General features: G+C 40.5%; 1 protein-coding gene across 2 annotated transcripts in view; it reads right to left on the bottom strand.

Annotated features, from left to right (window-relative positions):
• The window catches only part of JAG2 (jagged canonical Notch ligand 2), a 109,435-nt gene that overhangs the window by 44,323 nt on the left and 40,941 nt on the right, over positions 1-24,171 (bottom strand). For both annotated transcript variants that reach the window (XM_006112741.5, XM_006112740.5), the window contains exons 3-5: positions 20,535-20,589; positions 3,305-3,559; positions 1,626-1,686 (exon numbers count right to left, since the gene is read on the bottom strand). In XM_006112741.5, coding sequence (XP_006112803.2) covers positions 1,626-1,686; positions 3,305-3,559; positions 20,535-20,589 — 371 coding nt within the window. The remainder of the gene's footprint in view (positions 1-1,625; positions 1,687-3,304; positions 3,560-20,534; positions 20,590-24,171) is intronic.

The raw sequence follows: 24,171 nt of genomic DNA, 5'->3' as shown, positions 1-24,171 counted from the left end.
CAGGATATTAGACACACAAGGATAGGGGAAGTAATATCTTTTATTGGACCAATTTCTGATGGAGAGAGAAATACTTTCCAGTTTATACAGAGCTCTTCTTCAGGTCTGGAAAAGAACTCAAGAGTATCACAGCGAAACAAACTGTTTAGCACAGGGAGTTAAAACATATTTCAAAGAACCATTCAAGTTAAATGTTCTTTTAACACCTCTCCAGTCATAGGGAGGTTAAAAAACCCAACCTCTTTCTTGGGGGAAGGGTAGTTTAGTCCGTTATATAATTTCCTCCCTCTCTGCTTCCCCCCCTTTGTATTCCACAAAACAGGAACTAAACTCAGTCAGCCAAGGCTTTCATGTTGAGAGGTATTTTCTAACAAAAGAATGTGTCCAACAGTGACCTCAATGTTTTGATACGTAGGCAAGTATTACAGAATTACAGGAGAATGGACTGAGTTGTTCATGTTTGGCCACAAAATTGTGAGTAGCTGTATACGTGGCAAGTTTTGAGGAGTTGGGACAAGTACAAATTGAACCTCTCTGGTCTGGCAACATCCATGGTCTGGCAACATCCATGGTCTGGCATGATTTTAGTTAGCTGGATGTCCTCTTATCAAGGTTGTGGCCAATTTCCCCATGGTCCCATAAAGTTTGCTTATAGCCACCAGTCCCGGCTCTCAGTGTTTTGTGCTGTTATTTAGCTCTAATTTACTCCTAAATGTCTTCTAAAGCCCATGTAAGCACTAGAAGTGTTGGTAATGCTGCTAAACAATATTGATCTCCTGTAGTTCAGCAAATTCTCTGGTTTGGCACCGGTCAGTTCCTGAAGGTGCCAGACTAGAGAGGTTCAACCTGTACATTAACAAAGTCCACTGCAATAATGTAGCACTAGTTCTCTCTTGACCCATCTGGTTAGCAGGAATTAACCAATTCATGTTCACTGTGGCTGGGGCTACCTATTCTCCTTCCCTGTATTTTGAGGGTGGAGTTAAGTGGGTCTACCCAGACGAAACTAGAGTCTGGGCCATACCTAGGACCTGCAAGGAAACCCTAAGAACAGGCCTTGGGGCAGAATACTTGAACATTAAGTAAGACACAACTTAAGTTAAAATTATCACCTCAAGGAAAGGGTTGAGTTTGGCACTGATCCAGCATGTAACTTATGTGCTAGAGCTGGGAAAGGATCATCTACCCATATAATCCATTCTTTAAAGAATAAATAATCAACTGAAATGAAAGACTTCTTTGAAAAAATCTTTATGAGACCTATGGGAGACTTAGAAGTATTTAAAGTTAATACAAGTTAATACATTTTCCACTATTGCAGGTGATCTTTAAATAGAACAGGGTTGGTTGTTCAAAGTGCCTTATTTAATCCCAACTGTATTATTTGTAAATCCCTTCCATCACAAACACAGAAACAGACAACTTATGAAACTAACAAGTTCTGTGAAAATGTAAAGTCTGAGATATATATAACTTTATATTGCATAGATGGCTGGTTGGTGTAAATAAGGATTATTTTCCAATTTTTATTTTATATATTTTATTGCTAAAAATCACTGTTAAAAGCAGAGTACTGAAAACAGTGTTCTTCTCTCACACTAAAATAGCCAAATACATATACTTACTTGCATTCCCCAGGTATACTGCAACCCCCATGGAGTAAATTACATCCTTGTTTACATACAGCTGTGAACAGAAAAAAAGGTTTAGACTGCAGTTAGTATTGGCAGTACGACATCAGTTAATACAGGAAAAAAAAACCTAGCTCCTAGCCCAGCAATTAAATACATTTCATATTGGAGTAACTTATTTGTTGCTCATTCTTAATATAGTTTTCCTTTCAATTAATTAGTACATGGACAAACATCACAACACAACTATTTAAAAACTAATTCATTAAATCAACTATTAACATTTTTATAAAACCAACTTAAGTATCCTCTTGTTCAAGTGGGGATTTACAAACATCAATTACATTTTTAATGTTATACCAATTAATTGCTTTGTTACATAGATTCAGCCCCTTCAGTTAGGCAATCTTTTAAAATAAGATATGTACTACAGATTTAGAGAATAATCTGCTTTAAAAAATTATATAATATTGCCAAAGACAGCTGTAAACTGGTGTTCTCTCTCATCTCTTTTGTCACAAGGAAAAAAGTTAGTGCTAATTACTCACTGAAAGATGGGAAGAAAAATGCTGTGGGATTAAACTGAAGATTCTGGATTAATTTAAAAAGGATTGCCCTTAAACTTTTGGTAATATTGACACTAAAGATATTTCAGCTTTGTAGAAATTTAAACAGCTTGATCCTCATTTTCAAACAAAGTTACAAGGTCTCTTTCCAGGACTGGAAAAATATATACATATATACTGTAGTGTTACTGAATCAGGTACTGTAACATTTTAATAAACCAAATCTTCATTTTAGAAATACAGGTTAAATCTCTCTACTCCGGAACCCTCGAGACCTGATCGGTGCCAAACCAGAGAATTTGCTGGACTACAGAAGGTCAATATTGTCAGCATTGCCAACACTTGAAAAGCTTACTGGGATGTTTAGAAGACATTTAGGAGTAAATTAGAGCTAATTAACAGCACAGAACACAGAGCCAGGACCAGTGGCTGTAAAACTTAATGGGACTGAGAAATTTGGCCACTCCCATGGTAAATGGACATTTGGCTAACTAAAATCATGCCAGACTATGGAGGTTGCTGAACCAGAGAGTGCCAGATTAGAGAGGTATGTTAAAAAGCTATAAATCATCACTATCTTAAAATGGTAGCTTCCTTTTTAACCAGTACCTCCAGTTTAAGTTAAAGGGACATTTAACTCACTGGTTTGAAGACTTCCTGGTTTACTCGGTAGTCAGTTAAGTCCTCTCTACAGCAACTAGATCCCTTTATCAATCAGATTTTGCCAAGAGCATCACTTCACTCTTACTAGATCCAGTCAGGATTTTTTTGATTTTTTTTTTTTTAAGCAAATGAACATACATCCAGCAACAAAGCAGTGTTTGTATTCATAGTTGCAATTCAAAGCACAGTTTGTATTCATAGGGACAATGAATAAGTACTGAACCAGGGAAAGAGAGAATGATCAAGTCAGCTTATGGGTCAACTCAATGAATTTTTGGAATTGCCAGCAAACTGAAAAATCCATTGCTTGCCCAGCTGTAATAACAAGGTAAATCTATTTCTACTGTGCTAGTGCATATGACAGTACAGTTGGTGCAGCACTTTCATCTCAACAAGCCTTCAAGTTTCAACAAAAAAGTATGTAAAATAGTAAGCAAAAAATACCTTGTTTACATTCTTCTCCCATCCAACCTTCCATGCAGGCTTTGTTTCCGTATTGGTCACATGTGTAGTGACCAACGAAGTCATTACGAGGCCCGCAAAATTTATTGCACCGTGTGCTGTAGTAATTCTCATCACATTTCACTCTTATTTGCACTTCAAACTGAGCTACGGGCCCCTTAAATGGTAGGTTCTTCCACCGATCCTCTGGGTTGATCATACCAGCATACGCCACTCTCTCTATTAACAGTTCTTCATCTTTTTTTAAAAGAGAAAACAGAAACTCTCAAGCCTGATACACATATACATAAGATTTTTTTCTGCATTAATTGACAGAAAACTTCAGTTTAAAAAAACCACACCCCTTGAATTGCTCAAGAGCTACTAATGCCAAATTTATTTATTTTTTCTGCCTTGCAAAGTAACATAACTTTTAAAAAAATAGCCCAGAAGAAAAAAAAATTAAAAATGGAACATAATAGGAAATGGCTTTTTGTTAATGCATCCAAAAACATCATAACCACACACGTGCCAAACAAGTTTCTTTACAGGAGGCAGTTTTTCATTATTCTTATATTACAGTCTTCCTAAATCCAGTAAACAAGTTGTTGGAATAAGGGTTTCTCTGATATGAGTAATTTAAAAACAAAAAAGCAAAGTATGTTCAACTAGGTTACTCTAAATAGATACACAATTGTATCCCTCAATAAATCCTGTTTTATTTATGTCCACCTCTTGTGATCTTCCTCCAAAATTTTAAAAAAATGTGTAAACGAGACTGCGTGTGTTATTTGGAAGCAAGACATCTAGAATTAAAGTAAATGCATAGTAATACACGGAATATTCATGATTTCATCACTTCTTTTTTCAGTACAATTAAATGAATAGAATTTCACCATTGTGTAACTTTTATATTATTCTCTAGGAAATGCCAGTCTAAAAAAGAAGAAGCATGGCCACTGGCCATCACAGTAAATTTAAAGGACTGAGTGGACATGAAGCCTTAAGTAGTCTCACCCGAGAAGAGGGTTACAGGACAGAGGGTTAGGGAATGCTACTATTACACACAGTTCATAGATGGAAGAATTAACCTTTCAATGCTAGCAATCATTTTAATGAGAGATGGCAAACATTTTCAGGAATTTGTTCTCCAGAAGAGAACTTTCGCTATCATTTAAAAACCAATAGTAAGCATCACTTCCCCTACTCCAGACGCTATGTATATAAAATCCTCAAAGCCTTAATACCATTTACTTCCTGAAGTTGATCTAGAAATCTAAATTGCACAGACTTTTTACTCTTATCTAGAGGTTATAGCAATCCCTAAAGTGGCTATGTATGTACGTACATACGTACTTCCTGCACTTTAACAAGATATGCTAAATAAAGATACATTAGCATTTGTCTTCTTTGAACACAAAATGTTTCACATAAATAAAAATAAAGCACAAAAAGGAAAGGTTAGGTCAACACATAGTTTCCACCTAAAAATACCAAGTCTCAAGGTCCGTGATTCACATTTAGCCCAGGTCAGGCTGGTAGTGAATGACACTATTAACTACTGTATGGATTCAGCTCCCTATGGAAGGTTAGTTTGTGTTGTCTATCCAGTTGCTAACAGACCATCATAATTATCATAACAATCTTGTTGGAAGTCTTAGAAGATGGACATGAGACCAGTGACCCTTTTTGCCCTGACCGTTGCTGGGCACTGACGGTATGGGTCTATTGCTTTAGTTATACCTCTTTGGTAAAGACCAGAGCACTTCAGTGGGACAGGAGGTCAAGTGAAAATTTTTCAAGTAAAAGTCATTCAAACATTAAAAGGAAAAAAAAAAGACCATAAACGTATACTCTACAGAAGTACAAGTCCTTATTCCCTAGATCAAAATGTACTAGTATTACCTGTGAAGTTCTCATTAGCCTATGCTATCTATATCTTCCCTTCAAAAATTAAAGAACTCAGATATAAGAATTATGCACATTTAGTTCAAGAATGGCAAGGTGCTCAAGTTTCAGTGGGAAGGCCCAAATCCTCCTGCCCAATAAATAGTTAGAATAAAAGTTAGAAGTGAACACAAAAAGTAGTAATGTACTAGTAACATAAGAAAACTATTTTTAAGTCTATTCAGATAGTCTTATATTTAAAACGGATTTTAAAATTAGATAAGTTCAAATATCTGTCTACTGCTGTTCTTTATGGACAAGCCCATAAGTCCTTATGTGGATTTTTGTCTGCAACACCACAACCAGTTCAGAATAGGCAAAATGGACCACTCTAAAGCTCTCCAGAGAAGAAATTTTAAAGCCAAATAATCGAACAGTTGAAGTTCCAGACTAACACAGCTATCCCTCAGACTTTCAAACAAAGCCAAAAAGGACACATTAAAAACTAGTGTGATGTATCACATGAGAAAAAAGTTAATGACTGAGAGATCCAAATATCTATATTTATATATGTTACCATCACCCTTTTTCTTTAAAAACCTGCAGGAAAAGAACCAAGCGAGAGAAGGATGTTGATTCTACTCTAATTGCTAGGTTGTTTACCCTTAACCTCAATACAGTGGCACTGTTCTTCAGTTAAGAACCTACATGACTTCAAGGACTGACTATTGTGGTGGCTCTAGCATTGATAACTGTTTTCCAAATGTGAGAAATCTACAATATGTCCACAAATTAAGAGCTGCAATGACTATCTCCACATCTTGGATAAACCCACTGAGGTATTGCTATCCACCTGACTTAAGACTGAATTGAAAGAAGGAGCTTCGACGGAAAAAAAAAAAAAAAAAAAAAAGCCAGATACCTGTTTCCATAACTGTTGTTCTTTGAGATGTGTGGCTCATGTCCATTCAAAGTAGGTGTGCGTGATCGCCACATGCACTACTGCACCAGAAAATTTTCCTTCAGCAGTACCCATGGAGTACTTTGCTGTGCTACATAGCACACCGCCAGGCCCCTCTCTCTCCAAGTTCCTTCCTGCCAGAAACCCCAACAGAGAGGATGGAGAGTGGGACACTGAATGGACGTGAGCAACAGAACTTGAAGACCACCAGTAACAGGGTAACTGTCTTTTCTTCAAGTACTTGCTCATATTCATTCAAAGCAGGGGACTCCAAACAGAATCTGTGCAGGTGGGTAGGAGTTTAAGGACATGATGAAAGCAATACAGCTCTGCTGAATCCTGCATTGTCTTTGGCCTGAGTAATGCATCATTAGCGTATGCACGCATGTATGTCCACGTCACGCCTTTGCAGAGGTCTTGACTAGGGACATGGGCCAGGTAGACCACGAAGGAGGCCTGCACTGCCGGAATGAGCTGGGACCAGTGAAGGCAGCTCTACCCACACCAGATCATAGCACGTATTGATACGGGATGTAATCCATTTGGAGATCTGCTGTGAGGATACCGGGAGACCCTTCGTGCATTTGGTGTACACCACAAACAACTAGAAAGACTTGTGAAAAGGTTTTGTCCGTTCCAGGTAAAAAGCAAGAGCCCTCCTGACATCCAGCACGTGGAGGTGATATCCTCACTGGACGTATGCAGCTCTGGGTAGAAGACTGGAAAGAAGATATCCTGGCCTATGTGGAAGGCTGACACCACCTTGGGTAGAAATGCAGGATGAGGTCAAAGCTGAACCTTATCCTTGAAAATGGTATATGACGGTTCCAATGTGAAGGCATGAAGTTTGGACACCCTCCTTGCAGGATGTAATTACTGCTAAGAAGGTCACCTTGGCAGAAAGGAGCAACAGAGGGCAGGAGATCAATGAGAGTTCCTGTCTGCCTAGCGAGGATCACGTTGAAGTCTCACTGAGGAAGAGAGTCTGGGACCTGCAGGAAAAGCCGCTCAAGATCTTTCAGAAATCTTGCTGTGACGTCTTAACACAAAAGAGATTCACCTTGAGATTCTCCAAGACACTTTATGCACACAGAGTGCCCATCCAAAATGGGCATAGCATCCCGGCACGACTCACTCTTAAAACCGGCATCAGGTGCGGGAAAAGAGAGAAAAAAAAAAAAAAAAAAAAAAGAGGTGGGCTGATGACGACAGAAGAAAAAAAAATTTTTTTTGCTATAGGGTAGGATGGGGGTCTTAAAACTTGGAAATATGAGGTAATTAAGGGGAAATAACCAGTTTTATGTTGTTTTTCTGTAGAAACAGTGGAAGGAGAGAAACTCCGTCTGCTGCTGAGGACGGTAGAGAAGGAACAGAGGGGGCCGTGTGCTGCGCACGTCTAACACACACAAATGGCATGAGGAGGTGCCACGGTACGAGTGTGGCGAATACTGCTAGAAAAATCTCCAGTCGCCAGTGCAAGGATGCGCCAGCACCCGGACTGGAGCCCTCATGGAGACACACATCTCGAAGAAGAACCAAGCGGCCCTGAATCAGCAGATGGAATGCTGAAATTACAGTGAAATGCTCTCTGACTGATGCCAGGGCAAGACTTCATGTTTCAAAAGAAGGAGGCAATTGAGGAATGATTGCAGAAGAGGCTCAACAGGGTCAATTCTTCGCAGAGCAACCCACACCGAGAAATGGGTGCACTTTGCTGAATAGGTGAACTTGGTAGACTGGTTTCAGACTTTCCAAGAGAACCCATCTTACCTTGTACAAACGGAATAGCTCCTCAGGGTTAAAATCATGGAGTAACAATGCTGTGAGGTGGAGGGCTGCAGGTAAGGGTGCAGAAAGCGACCCATGTCCTGGGACAACACATCTGCCCGGATCAGAGGTAGTCGAGGCAGCTGCACAGAGATTTGAGAGAGTATTGTACCAATGTTGGTGCAGCCAAGCAAGAGCGATGAGGATATCATAATCTGCCTTCTGTCTAATTTTCTGCAGAACCTTGCTGACCAGAGTAAACTAAGGGAATGAACTGAGGAAACCTTTGGAGCAAAAAAGAGGAAAGCATCCACAAGGGTGCCTTCCTCTCAACCCAGTCTAGAGCAGAACTTGGGGCACTTCGTACTCTGCCTGAACAGATCTACTTTGGGAGTATGTCACTCTCAGAAGAAAATGGAAGCAACTTCTGGGTGAAAAGCTCACTCATGGTGAGACAAGAACTGCCTGCTGAGCCAGTCTGCTATGGCATTCCTGGCTCCTTAGAGATACTGGGCTTCCAAGGAGATGTTGTGGTGAACACAGAAGTCCCAGAGTTGGACTGCCTCTTGCCAGCCCCCGCCTGTGATGTAAAATTGTGGCCATGTTTTCTGTGAAGACTGTGACCACCCCCGCCCAGCAGGTGGGGAAGGAACACCTTGCATGCCCTCCAAACTGCTCTGAGCTCTGATGTTTATGTGGAGATTTACCTCCTCTGGATGCCACCAACCCTGTGTCTGGAATGTGGCAATATGGGCACCCCAGTTCTAATTGGAGGCACCAGAAACTTGGCCTTCGGGATTAAAAAAAATTAAGAGGGGCAAAAACAGCAGTCCCTGTACTGGGGTGGAACTTCTACTGCTCCCGGGAGCACTCCTCCACCTCTTGTTTGAGAAGTTTCTTATGAAAGGGCTCCCTGAAGAGGGGCAGGAGGGGAAGAGGAGAGTCTGAGCATGTAGCCATGTTGCACAGGGGCTAGAACCCAGCAGCCAGTGGTAATAATATGCCAAGCTGAGAGGAGGTGGGCAGAAAAGAAAGCGGAAGGATCCGGTCTCTGCAGAGGCATGTCTTCCCTGTGCATCCCCTCAAATAGGGTGCTTGCCAGATGGCTTGGAGCTGGCTGGAAGTGAGGCAGAGGCTATCTGTTTGGCTAATGCCCAAAGGGGCTGGGTCAAGCTTTGGGTAGGACCCTTTGAGTAGAGATGGATATGGTATAAACTTCTTCCTCTCCAGCCCTGGGGAACACAATCCCAAAGTTTTCAAGATAGTACGGGAGTCCTTAAGGCTATACAACTTAGTATCAGTATGTAGTGCAAACAGGGCCACTTCATAAAAAAGGAGGTCCTGGATAGAGTGCTAGACCTCCGGTGATAGGTTTGAGAGGAGAAGCCATGCTACCTGGCACATGGACACTGCGGATGCCATTAAGTGGGCTGATAAGTCCACTGTATTAGAAGTTGCCTGCAATGCGGCTGTATCAGAGGCTGCCTGGCTGTTGATGCTCCTTTATTGGCCAGAGCCCCAAACTCCTTGGAGGATTCTACTAGCGACGACTCAAACCTGGACACTGTTGAAATCACGATCTTCCAAGTATTCCAGGTATTGCCAGGTAAGACTTGAACTTGTGGGAATCAATGTGAATAGTCTCGCCACCGATGCAGATCACAACTTTTCCATGCCATTCTGTTTTGGGCAGTTTTTGTCTATGTTCTTCCATAAAGGATCCACCCAATGCGCTGGAGGCCTTCCTCTTGTTCTTTTTATGTCTCATGGATACCAATGAAGTATACATGCTGTCCATCTGTTTTGCCTCGGTCTTGCTACATGGCCAGCCCATCTCCTTTTCCGATCATATATAACTTGGATATCATTGACACTGCTTCTTGCGTGCAGATCATCAATAGTAGCATGCTATTACCTACCTACACCCACCATGGATCTTTCCTTTGCTCTTTGGGTGATTTGCAGCTTTAATTCTTCTGTAAGTGTCATGTTCCAGGTTTCGCAGTCATACCGGAAGGATACTGGTGTTAAAGAGATGGGCTTTCATGGTGGTGGAAAGTTTAGGACAGACAAAAACACTACACAGACTCCCAAAGGCAATCCAGCCTGACCACCTCCTCCTACTCAACTCCAGACCCAACTCACTGTCCATCTGCAACCTTGTCCAAGATATACATATTGATCTACCAGCTCAACAGTCTGTCCATACAACTGCATTATGTACTCTGAACAACATGCGTTTTTCATCCACTTCAATTTTCCAGTACGGATGGTCAGGCCAATCTTCTTCATGTTCTTACTGATGTCACTGAGGAGAGTTTGCAATGTTGTGGGTTTCGAAGCAATTAGGACAATGTCATCTGCAAAAAGGAGCATCTGAAGAACCTCGCCATCAACCAGAAATCCATCTTTCGCTTTGATCTTCTGCAGTATGTCTTCCAGGATGCTGGCAAACAACTTCGGTGAACAAATGTCCCCCTGCTTTACACCTCGTTTAACTTCAATGGTCAAGGAATCATTAAAAAGTGTAATTTCCATAGTTACATCCATCATGGAATCTTGTATGAGTAACATACACTGCGAAAGGAGATCCCTTAAAATTGCATTTTGCTCCACTGAGTCAAAGCTTTTTTTAAAGTCAATGAATAACAAGTATACTGGGATCTTGTATTCTCTACACCACAAAAATATGGCCCACTGTGGAGAATCCCCTACGAAAGCCCACCAGTTCCCATCTTATGTTTTCCTCAAGGACACCTTCAATGCGGGCATAGAGCGTTCTCAAAGACTTTATACATATGAGAAAGCAGACCAAAATAAGAGCCTGATAATTTGCCAGCCATATCTGGAAACTTGACAAGGAATAAACCTGATGACTTAACAAATCTACCCTCCTCAAGTCTTTATTCCTTGGGGTTGGGATGGGTTGCCCTGGTCTCTCTGTGGTTTACTGCCTCCATCACGAGAGGAGGAGCGAAGAGGCGTCTGCCATAGGGCCTTCACTACCTTAGCTACACCCTCCCTTGGCCAGAGCGACCTGACCCAACAAACCAAACAGGGTGTCTGTGGCCTTCTACTCTTCCCCCTCTTGGAGGTCTAACTTTGCTGCCACCCTCTTTAAAACATTCTCATGGGCCCTGTGACTTGGGGGAACACCAGAGGGGATGCCACTATAACTTCGTCTGGCAAGGAGGCGGAGGAGGCTTGGTACAATTGTCTCATCTTTCATCAAGGGTGGGTCTTTTTCCTTCTGCATCAGTGGGATGGTGGGTCTGACCAACTCCGGTGCTGTAGTCTGACTGGGAAGGAGACCAGAGGGCATATCTGAAGCCCCTGAAAGAGTGACCTGGAATTAGAGGAAAACCCCATGGAATCTATTGACACCATTGCGAAGGCCACAGTACCAGAGACCACTGCATCAGCTCTGAGCCATCTGCAGTACTGACTGGAGCAATTCAGGCTGCAGTACCAAGGACTGGGTTGGAGGAAGAGAATGGGGTTCTGACGCAATGCTAAGTGATCTCACACTGGCTGAGGCCCAGGGAATGCTGAGGTTTAGGGGAGCGGGCATGCCAGTGAGAGTGACCAACACTGGTCTCTATACCCTATTCTATTCTAACATTAAAAACTTAACATTAACAAATCTCCGGGACCGGATAGCATTCATGCAAGGGTTCTAAAAGAACTCAAATGGGAAATTGCTGAGCTATTATCTGTGGTTTGTAACCTATCCCTTAAATTGGCCTCTGTACCTAATGACTGGAAGGTAGCCAGCGTGACACCAATATTTAAAAAGGGCTCTAGAGGCAATCCTGGCAATTACAGACTGGTAAGTCTAACTTCAGTACCGGGCATAGTAGTCAATACAATAATAAAGAATAAAATTGTGAAGCATGTAGAAGAACATATTTTGTTGGACAAAAGTCAGCATGGTTTCTGTAAAGGGAAATCCTGTCTTACTAATCTATTAGAGTTCTTTGAAGGGGTTAACAAACATGCAGACAAGGGGGGTCCAGTAGATATAGTATAGGGTATGTCTACACTACCCCGCTAGTTCGAACTAGGTAATGTATGCATACCGCACTTGCTAATGAAGCCCGGGATTTGAATTTCCCGGGCTTCATTAGCATAAGCGGGGAGCCGCCATTTTTAAATCCCCGCTGCTTCGAACCCCGTGTAGCGCGGCTACACGGGGCTCGAACTAGGTAGTTCGGACTAGGGTCCTATTCCGAACTACCGGTACTCCTCGTGAAACGAGGTGTACCGGTAGTTCGGAATAGGCACCCTAGTCCGAACTACCTAGTTCGAGTCCCGTGTAGCCGCGCTACACGGGGTTCGAAGCAGCGGGGATTTAAAAATGGCGGCTCCCCGCTTATGCTAATGAAGCCCGGGAAATTCAAATCCCGGGCTTCATTAGCAAGTGCGGTATGCATACATTACCCCGCTAGTTCGAACTAGCGGGGTAGTGTAGACATACCCATACTTAGATTTTCAGAAAGCCTTTACAAGGTCCCTCACCAAAGGCTCTTGTGTAAATTACATGGCCATGGAATAAGAGGGAAGGTCCTTTCTTGGATTGAGAACTCGTTAAAAGACAGGAAACAAAGGGCAGGAATAAATTGTAAATTTTCAGAATGGAGAGGGGTAACTAGTGGTGTCCCCCAAGCGGGAGTCCTGGGACCAATCCCTTTCAACTTATTCATAAATGATCTGGAGAAAGGGGTAAACGGTGAGGTGGTAAAGTTTGCAGATGATACCAAACTGTTTAGGATAGTCAAGACAGAAGCAGACTGTGAGGGACTCCAAGAAGATCTCACCAAACAGTGATTGGACAACAAAATGGCAAATGAAATTTAATGTGGATAAGTGTAAAGTAATGCACATCGGAAAAATAACCCCAACTATATGTACAGTATAATGGGGACTAATTTGGCTAGAACAAATCAGGAAAGAGATCTTGGGAGTTATCGTGGACAGTTCTCTGAAAACTTCCACGCAGTATGCAGCAGCAGTCAAAGGCAAATAGGATGCTAGGAATTAAGAAAGGGATAGAAAATAAGACCCAGAATATCTTACTGCCCCTGTATAAAACTATGGTATGCCCACATCTTGAATACTGTGTACAGATGTGATCTCCTCACCTCAAAAAAGATATTTTGGCCTTGGAAAGGGTTCAGAAAAGGGCAACTAAAATGATTAGGGGTTTGGAACGGGTCCCGTATGAGGAGAGGTTAAAGCGACTGGCACTTTTCAGTTTAGAAAAGAGGAGACTGAGGGAGGATATGATAGAGGTATATAAAATCATGAGTGGTGTGGAGAGGGTCGATAAAGAAAAGTTATTTATTAGTTCCCATAATAGAAGAACTAGAGGACACCACATGAAATTAATGGGTAGCAGGTTTAAAACTAATAAAAGAAAGTTCTTCACACAGAGTGTAGTCAACCTGTGGAACTCCTTGCCAGAGGAGGCTGTGAAGGCTAGGACTATAATAGAGTTTAAAGAGAAGCTAGATAATTTCATGGAGGTTAGGTCCATAGAAGGCTATTAGCCAGGGGATAAAATGGTGTCCTTGGCCTCTGTCAGAGGCTGGAGAGGGATGGCAGGAGACAAATCATTTGATCATTGTCTTCGGTCCACACTCTCTGGGGCACCTAGTGCTGGCCACTGTCGGCAGACAGGATACTGGGCTAGATGGACCTTTGGTCTGACCCAGTACGCCCGTTCTTATGTACCCATCCTGGGAGAATGGTGATTGGCATTAAGAGGAGGACACTCAGTGCCACGATAGGCAGTCCACATGGGCGTTGCTAACAGGCATAGTCCTGCGATAGTTAGCACATGATTTGAAGCCAGAGGAGTGAGGTATGCCCTGTCCCCAGGCTATATCCCTAACAGGTACTACTTTTAAAAACTAAAACAGAGGAAGCAACGCAGAGTCTTGTGGCATCTTAGAAACTAACAGATTTATTAGGGCATAAGCTTTAGTGGGTAAAACCCGCTTCAGGGGGTGCTATTAACAATTAAAAGAACTGTTAACACTTGAAAAGGCTGTAGCTATGCTGGAGCAAGCAGTTTCAAGCACCATAACTGACAGCAAGAAGAACTGGGGGAGGGATGGGCCCAGCAACACGCTATGTAATGCTGCATATACGTGCCACTCCAGGGGGTGCTGGAGCCAGTGCCCTATGGGTACTGCCTAGAGTAGGGATGTGAATGGCTAGTCGACTAGTCACTTCTTCCACTCCTTGTTGCCTCTATCAAAAAGAGGCAGGAAGGGGAGGGGAAAAGAGGAGGGTGTGCTTCAAAGTGGCATTACCAGATCCTGGGCTTCATGTGGTGCTGCAGCTTTGAAATGCTAGGTCCCTCTTTGGCCCCATGCTCTCCGCAGTGCTTTTGTCTTTGAAGTGTAGCAACAGCCCTGGGGCTGTTGCTACACTTCCAAGGTGGAGGCGCCCTTATCGACTAATCTATGCAAACTGCATCAACTATTTGATTAGTCAATTAATCAAAATTTTACATCCTTAGCGGAGAGAAAATTTTCCAGCACCTGCTCATGTGGTGAGCACACACACCTACTATTAATGAACATGAGCATGCACTTGAAAGAATGAAATATTAAATATTTGTGGGCTAGTACATATTCATTAGATTCAGCTAAGGCATTGACATATTGATTATTTCTGGAAGAGCTGATGCAAGCAGAACCTTGTTCTCACAAATCTCAAGTGAGATTCAAATCTCCCCATTTTGCCTTTTCAGAAGAAGTTAACCATCCTGGAAAATACTTTCATTTTTGGGAATTCTTCCTAGAGCTCCTTGCCGGACAGATGTTTAGAAGCCTAAATAAGTAATTCAAGCAATTGGCTCTGAACCAAATAGCAAGGTAAGTTGGAAGAAGGGAAGAAAAAAAGTTGTTCATCAGCTTTCAGAATGCAGTGTTATTAGGATCATAATTCTACTTCCAGAGTACAGATGAAGACAACCCCTAAATACCATGATTGTTTTAAAAGAGGGTCTGCAATGTGGGGTCAGGAGCTGGCCTATTTAAAGAACAGGTGGTGGAAGAATCATAGAATAACTAGGACTGGAAGGGACCTCAAGAGGTCATCGAGTCCAGTCCCCTGCCCTCATGGCAGGACCAAATACTGTCTGGACCATCCCTGATAGACATTTATCTAACCTACTCTTAAATATCTCCAGAGATGGGGATTCCACAGCCTCCCTGGGCAATTTATTCTAGTGTTTAACTACCCTGACAGTTAAGAACTTTTTCCTAATGTCCAACCTAAACCTCCCTTGCTACAGTTTAAGCCCATTGCTTCTTGTTCTATCCCCAGAGGCCAAAATGAACAAGTTTTCTCCCTCCTCCTCATGACACCCTTTTACATATCTGAAAACTTCTATCATGTCCCCCCTCAATCTTCTTTTTTCTAAACTAAACAAACCTAATTCCTTCAGCCTTCCCTCATAGGTCATGTTCTCTAGACTTTTAATCATTCTCGTTGCTCTTCTCTAGACCCTCTCCAATTTCTCCACATCTTTCTTGAAATGCGGTGCCCAGAACTGAACACAATACTCCAATTGAGGCCTAACCAGCACAGAGTAGAGCGGAAGAATGACTTCTCGTGTCTTGCTCACAACACACCTGTTAACACAACAGCATCACACTGCTGACTCATTCAGCTTGTGGTCCACTATAACCCCTAGATCCCTTTCTGCTATACTCCTTCCCAGACAGTCGCTTCCCATTCTGTATGTATGAAACTGATTGTTCCTTCTTAAGTGGAGCACTTTGCATTTGTCTTTATTAAACTTCATCCTAAAGATGTGGAAGAATACTGGCATGACTCTGTCTCTCCTTTCAGTAGAGGCTGAGAATCTGACTAAAGCCTCAAAAGAAGAGAGTCTTGGATTTTAGAAACTTATTTCATCTTGAGGAAATGAAGGCGTGTCAATTAAAGTTTATTTTATGTCCTCGTCTAATGATTCTCCACGCAGCTTATGAAACTTCACTTGTGTGATTTTGGCAAAAAAGAGACTTTTCATTGTTCTATGTTAGGATTACTTACAAGGTACTTAAATACATCTTGCTGCAAGTCTTACCAATTAGAGTAAGAGTGTGCTACACAGAAACACGAGACACATTGCTCAGTAGCAATTTAACTTTTTCCCCCATGACTAGCAATTTTCCTCACAAGCCTGTTTCTTTAGAAATAAAAAGTGGCAGAGAGGCTTGCATGATAGCAGCCGATGCTCTGATAGAGTCTAAGTTAATATAGTCCACCTGATCTTTGGGAAAGGAATCTCTACAGAAGAGGGCTGCAATGGATAGCTGTGCCAGATTCTACCTACTTAAGAAGCCAAAACAAGAAAAACGGAAGAATGATTTCCCCATTTATCAGCAGATCTGCATTTGACAGGTGTTTTACATTAACAAAAAGCTAGTTACTAGCTGGTGTACAGGCAGTCATCTCGAAGGAAAGAAACCTAGAAACAAGGCACAAAAAAAGGGAAGGAGATGCATGAGAAGAGACAGGAAGTATAAGATGAAGACTGATAGTTTTGGCCTTTTTAGAAAAAAAGAGGATATCTAAGCCTCGTCATTAACTGGAACTACAATTTTCCTTCATAATGGAATCATAAGGGCTCTGGAGAGCATCAGGGGTTGTCACTTTGCAATTCATTCCTCTGTTTTAGCCAAGGGGAACTGTATGAACGGTGGCAATTCAGAATTAACACAAAACTTCTCTAAGTACTGGTATAAACTAAAAATTGAGACCAGACATTATTAAAGATCTATGAACCTGGGGAATCACCTGACGTTCAGCACCTGGGCAGGGAGCTTTTATTTCCACAGACTTTCTCTTCCCTCTTCAGGGTACTGGTGTTTTCTCCCAAGGATGCAAGGGATTAATTCTAGCTTCATTTACTTGTATCTTCCATATTAACGCTCTTCCCTACCTGTGCAGGGAGAGAATGCTTGAATTCATCCTTTGTGTGGGGACAAGGAAGGGTTCTCCCATCTTGTCACAGACCCACGTATCAAGAGTGGCATAGACAGTGCTTAAATTTATAATGAAAGGTGCTGGGATCTCAAGCCAGGTACCAAGGAGTTTTTGTACTTTCATAACAGACATGGCAAGCCTAAGAGGTACCAGCGTTCAGTCCTAGTAAGGTCTACCAAAAAATTAAGTCCTGGTCTCAAAATAACAAATGTTCTTTAAAATCTCCAGTGGTAAGAGTCTTTCCTAGAATCCTAAAATGGCAAGCTTAAGTTGCAATATGATGGAAAAAAGTTACTATATAAATAGCATCACTTCACAAATTGGGTGTTTTGTTTAATTGGTACCTTGTCAGGTTATCATGTGGATAAAAGCTTTCCAAATTCAGATTTAAGGTTTCATTTTTGGGTTTTGGATGCCAGTTCAACTAACTATATTAGCATACATCCAAGAATGAAGGAAACTTACTCCACTCAACTGCACTTACACATTATTAGAGCAGCAAATTGTAACTGACAATTCTGTGGTCTTCTACAGGTTATGCAAATCATCACTGACCAAGACCAAATGCTTGTGGACTTAGCAATAGTCCATAAGTATTTTTCTAGACAAAGTTTATTGGAATAAGACTTTCGGTATATGCATTTTGCAAGTAATTAAAACACCAAAAATTCCTTCAGCCTCCCCCCCCAAATTGATTACCCTTCCACCGATTTCCTTTAAAAGTCAAAGCCATTTTAAGCGCTGAACGTGCAAGACATTTAAAACCTTCAAATACATGCCTCTGACTGACAAATATTTATGTTACAAAAGTGTCATTAAAACACCGAGGTTTCATCAGCTCAGGTTTATAAAAGTCTTTTTAGAAAAGACAAGCCAAGAGTATGCTATATATGACACCACATCTCCTCCTCTGAAAGCACAGGCTTCTGTGCCTGCTTAAAGGCTAGCCCTTATCCTCTCAGAGGTGGAGAAGATATGCCAGATAGATTATGTAATTTAATTACGGTAGTGGGAAGCACACTTCATGGTAGCTACTTCAGTTGCTTCTGAACATGTAAATGCATTTTTTTGTAGGTTTTAGGAGCAGACACTGGATTTATGTAGCAGCTGAATTCCCTCCCTATGCACAGAGCAATCGTCCAGAAATAGAAGTGAGCTGAACCCACTCAGGCTGTACCCCCTACTCCAATTGTTCTCCCTGGAACTTGGAGGAGAAAGGGAGCTTTGACAGACCATAGTGTTAGCACGGACTAGTAGCAGAACTTGACTTAGTGCTAGTAGCACAAATATAGTTTTAAAATCAGCTCGATGTTTCAATTTTAAAAGCAACTGCCAGAATTTAAGAATGATATTTCTGATAAATTCATATTTGTAGCATTCTTTGAGAACATACTATAGATGGTAAGAAAATTTTTAAAATTAACATTTAGTTATTCTCCTAAATGTATTATTGTGCACTGCTATTAGTGCCATTTCCAGACAGACACTTAGGCTATGTCTACATTGGCATGATCTTGCGCAAGAACTCTTTTGCGGAAGAGTTCTTGTGCAAAAACTCTTCCAGAAGAGAGTGTCTACACTGGCATGTGCTTTTGCGCAAGAGATGTGCTTTTGTGCAAGAGCATCCTTGCCAGTGTAGATGCTCTCTTGTGCAAGAAAGCTCTGATGGCCATTTTAACCATAGGGCTTTCTTGCACAAGAAATTCACATTGCCTGTCTACACTGGCCTCTTGCACAAGAACAGTTGCACAAGAGGGCTTCTTCCTGAGCGGGAGCATCATAGTTCTTGTGCAAGAAGCACTGATTTCATACATTAGAACGTCAGTGTACCCGCACAGTGTAGACAGGCAGCAAGTTTTTGCACAAAAGCAGCCACGTTTGTGCAAGATTGCACCAATGCAGACACAGCCTTAGAGGTTTCAAGTTCACAAGAGCCAGTCCAACAGAACAGAGTAGCTACTTCAGATTTAGCATCTGATCAAAGTATACCCAATTTTGAGGACATTCTGGAATGATACCAGTGCCAGACAAAAAAACTCAGTGTTTGATATCTGAAACTGACAATTATTTCCCTTTGGCCAATATGAACCTGACAAGCCAGCTACCTTATTATATAGTGTTGCCATATATAAAGCTATATAACTCCGTACTGATTTGTAACTACATTCTTCAGTGCAGCTACAGTGCTTTGTTGTTTTGTTATATAACAGTTTTATTAGAAATCTGATACTAAAACAAAAAGGTTTGTATCAAGGCTTTAAGCATTTACTCTAAAAATCTTAATTTCATCATGGTATTACTCAAGATTAACTAGAACCTAAGCTTTAGGTTTCATTTAGAAACGCATCCATCTATAGTACACCGTCAAGTCTTGACATTTACACTTTACTTGAATAATCGTTTGTCCTGTTAAATGGTTTTTTTTTTAAACCAAGTGAGGAGGAAAGGGAGCTATAGCCTTTAAAATGGAAATATTTTGCCAAAGATTTTGAATCTTCCAAACTCTTACCCCTCTAAATTTAAATCAGCTTTAACAGTAGCCATCTTAGCGATCATGAAGCTTAAACGATTCTTAGCATTCAAAACCCAGCACCACTAATCAAAAGACAAATTCCTGGGGCATCACATTTGTATACCTTAATGTTCTGCTAAGCATCATGTTCAAATTAAATTTTAGGGTACTGTGATAAGAAATGGTGAACAGTTTATTCCACCCATTTGAAGTGTTACAGAACTTGTATAGTATGCTCTATTTTTGAAGAAACAGCAATGGGACATCCTTACCCATATTGTCTGTACCATCCAGAGGGGTTTTTTTTTTGTTTGTTTTAAAACAATCACACTAATGTATTTATTTTTTGTGAAAGTAACAATTGAAATTATAGGAGTTTAAAAAAAACAAAACAAAACAAAAAAAAGAAAACTTAGAAAAGGAATTGCATTACAAAAAAAAAAAAAAGTCATACCACAAAAGTATTGTGAACATCAGCTACAGAGGTCAATCATATTTAAATATGTTTTCTTTTGAAGTGGAAGGAAAAGAGAAATAGGAGTTAGTTTAATGCCCATGAAAACTGGGAACTAACAACATTTGTTAAGCTTTTCCAGAACTTTTATCCTCCATAGTAGGAGCTGCGGAGACCACAGAATAATTTGTGTGGGGTTAAATACTGTAGGTATAAATCCCCTGGCAATAAGGGTATTCAAGACTTGCTTTCCTTTGACACTTAACTGAAAGCTGTACGTTTCAGGAACCAGTAACTAGAATATACTCACTTGTCAAGCTATTTGAGGGCCTGGTGGATGATGGCTGACTACATTTTCCTTTCATTAGACTAACAAATTTGACTTATCACAGAAAATGATTTTATATTATATATAATTATAGAAGTCTTCCCCGATTATTATGCTTTAACAAGTTTAATTCACCTCTGACAAAGAGCCACATTAAATATTGTAGTGACTATGAGTCTACATTTTTCCACGATAAGCTTCCAATTTTCAATGCAGTATCTCAGGAGACATGCATTTAGAAAAGACTTCCCAAATCCAAGATTCCAGTTTCAAACATACACAATTTTGCAGTACATTGTGTAAGCATACTTTACTCACCATGTTTTGTTTCATTATCCCAGTCCCAAGCTTCTATTACTAATGTAAATGATCTCTGAAAAGAAACAGAACACCAATTAGATACTGATTAAACAAAACCAACCAACCCACTCACCCACATTTACAAAGCCAAGCCAAACTGATTTGGAAGTAGCATTTGTTACTGCCAAGAAAGATCCAAAGCAATCACAAAAACCTCACTTTTTTTTGCAATAATGTGAAATTCTTCAAAGGTACTACTTAAAGTTGCATTAGCAGCATTAGTTTGTGAATCAGAGCTAATTTAAGCAAGTACAAACAGCACAAAAATATGGAGATCTTCTATAGCTAACATGTTTTAGTTCCAATTAAGCAGATCAACACAACTGTATAAGTCACTATCCCATTTTTTTAAAAATCACTTCTGATGTATGGAACTACTAGCTACAAGAAACAGCTAATAAGTGTTTAGCTACTAAAAAACCAGAGAAAAGCCTCCATATGAAGATGTCCCACAATCCAATAATCTAAACTGATTCTTTGTTTTGTTTTATAAGTGTTTAATTAAGACATCAAGATCTTCTATCATAGGGAAAAAGTAAACAATGAATCTGGAAAAGGCTGGGCTATTTAGCAAAATTAAAACTGAGCATATGTTGGTGGGACATAAGGGGGAAAAACTTTTGGTGAACAACATGTTTCCTTTCTGTGAGAAAAGCATGAAAGCAACACTTCCAAGGTTTTATGATCTAGAATGAGGTAGCTATCCATTTGGATGAAGCAGTGGGGAAGAAAAGCTTTCAAATTAAAAGATTTCAACAGTTTTGAATATCGTTTTCATCACGGTACCCAATTAGTCCAATCATAACTGTCTAGCACATTTAATTGCTGAGCTTCTTTAGAAGGGAAGTTATAGCCCTATTTGTAGGTCTAATTATTTACTAGATCTTTGCTTCGTTAGCCAAAAATAGCTGTTCACTATCTATATTATCTTAGTCTTATTTACACAAAGTTTGTAACATTCCTTATGTACAGCAAGTTACAGTATTTCAGTGACCAGGACATGTTCAGTTTTGAAATACAAAGTCCCCTTGCTAGGAAAAGAAATCTAGGCCAATTTACATAGGTTATTTTTGGAAGGAGACAGCAAGGAAGGCTATCTAAGGCTACACTATCTTTACATTAACAGATGTATACCAGTTTTACCATAGATTATTAGCACTTAGCCCCTCTCAAAAGGGCTTGTTAAGACTCCAAAGTTTAGAAGCTTTACAAGCATAATTTGTGCAGCACTCCTAGAACATACAAATAGAGTATGTGGTATTTGGTTCCTGTAGTTATGCTAAAAGAAATCAGTAGGGTCTACTTAGACATGCATCTTCTAGACCTTGTTTTTAGATACAAAACTACTCAGAAATGTGTAAACATTGGAGACCGGTTACAATATCAGAATAAAGCACGTTATACTCTTCCTGCTAAAAATACAATTTGTTATTGTTTGAGGATTCTCTCCAGAATTCTGCTGCACTTTGCAGTTCAACTGTAAATTTTACTATAAATTGTTTTCATTTACCAAAATACCAGAAAAGGTTTAGCCCAATTTCTGGCTGCAGGAAGTAGCAAGAAGCATTGGGTGAAGAAGTGGATCTTTAGTGAGAGTTTGCCTTTGGAAAAAGACAGCTGGGAAAGGAACAATTCTTTTCTTGTTCATAGCATGACAGCACTGAAGTCTTCACATTTCTGAAAGTTTTTTTTTTTTTTAAATAAAGTGGGAGGTAAGAGGGAACAGTTGAAATGATCATCATAGGATGTGTAGCTGCTACTCAGAGTTTCAAGTCCTACCTATATGCACATATCTTATATTGCTTCATGATGGCAACATAAAGTCTCAGAAACCACATGCAACAAGGAAATACAAATAGTCCATGACAGTTGTATTCTAGTGATTAAGAGTCTGAGCATGTATTCTAGCAGCCCTCTAGCTGAATACTGTTCTAGTAAGGATATTGTAATTTTTGATGTACAGGCAGTCCCCGGGTTACATGGATCCGACTTACATCGGATCCCTACTTACAAACGGGGTGAGGCAACTCCACACTAGCTGCTTCCCCCCAGCAGACCAGGGAGACGCAAAGCTAGCACCCGCTCCCAGCTGACCAGGGAGACGCAGAGCGGCTTTTCTCAGTAGACACCTCAGCTTGAGAATAAAGGACGGAGGGAAGTGAGGTGTGGGAGAATAAAACTGAGCTCTGGAGAAATGTTTGGCTAGAGTTTCCCCTACAATAAGCACCAGTTCCGACTTACATACAAATTCAACTTAAGAACAAACCTACAGTCCCTATCTTGTATGTAACCCGGGGACTGCCTGTATTACATGGTTTCTCTGCTGCTTCCTTGCTTTTGAATATGAGCACAAATACTGGCCCTGGACCAAACAGTGCTGCAAACAAGACAATCTTCAGAGCCCATCCTCCATTTATTAAATTTTTGAAGATCTTATATTTTATTGCATTTGTAGCCCATTTCATGACTGATGCAAAATTTGCATGTATGATTTATCCTTGCAATGTACAAGGATACATTTGCACTCTAAAACCTTTAATTCTGTATTAAATATGAGCAAATAAAATGACTAACTTTAGAGTAAGCAGTTAATTTTAAGAATAACTGAAATGTACTAACACCAAGAAATTGAACTGGGGACCAAGAGCAGATGGACTAGTATTAAATATAGTGTTGCATGGGTGACAGCCTTAGAACATTACCAGGTCCTTTAGCTCAAAAGGTCTCTTCTCACCTTTGCCCTTGTGAAGTGAAGAACAGTCTCTGAGGCTGCATCTATACTACGGAGATTTCTGGGCAAAAACCCCTAGCGCAAAAACGGATCAGCAGAAAATATGCAAATGAGATTGTGACTCATGCAAGTGAGTGACTCATGCATATTTTTTGCTGAGAAAACTTGTAGTGTAGACGTAGCCCGAGGCTATGGCTACATGACAAAGAAAAGTTGGAAAAAGATATGCAAATTGCAAACCACAATTTGCGTATCTTTTTCCACTTGTCTTCTGAAAGAGGCTTTTCCAAAATTTGGCCCGTCTACATTTGGGGCCAAATGTCCGGAAAAAAACCTTTGGGAACATCCCTTCTTCCTCATAGAACGAAGTTTACAGTGATGCCGGAAAAAAAAACCTTGTCTGCTTTACTGATTTTTTTTGGAAGAGAGACATATTCCTTGGATGCAGCAGATCCCGGAAAAGCTCAGCAGTTTAGACAGCCTGAGAGATCCAAAGACTGGCCAATTTTATTTTCAAGGAATAATATAGTAGATGAAGATTAACAAGAGACTGATATATCTTTGATCTATGTTTTAACAAGCCTGAGGTTCAAAAAGCTGCATCTACACTCGTGATGGTCACACATTACTTCTTTTGCCATGCTTAGTATGTAACCGTATTTCTTTTATATTGTTGCATAAATAGGGATTTGATATATCTCTCTGGCATTTCATTAAATATGTCCTTTATTAGTTGCTACTTACACTCAAGCCTTAACACACAAATGCATTTTCACAATTACACAATTAAACAAGGATCACAATATCACAGCTGGGCTCTCCCTTTGTTTTTATATCTCACTAACTGTCAATGCCACATCCCCT

Source organism: Pelodiscus sinensis, chromosome 5 (genome assembly GCF_052426305.1).
Source record: "Pelodiscus sinensis isolate ZL-2025 chromosome 5, ASM5242630v1, whole genome shotgun sequence".
NCBI lineage: Eukaryota > Metazoa > Chordata > Testudines > Trionychidae > Pelodiscus > Pelodiscus sinensis.
The sequence above is the reverse complement of the archived record's forward strand: the minus strand, read 5'-3'. Positions and strand labels throughout refer to the sequence as shown.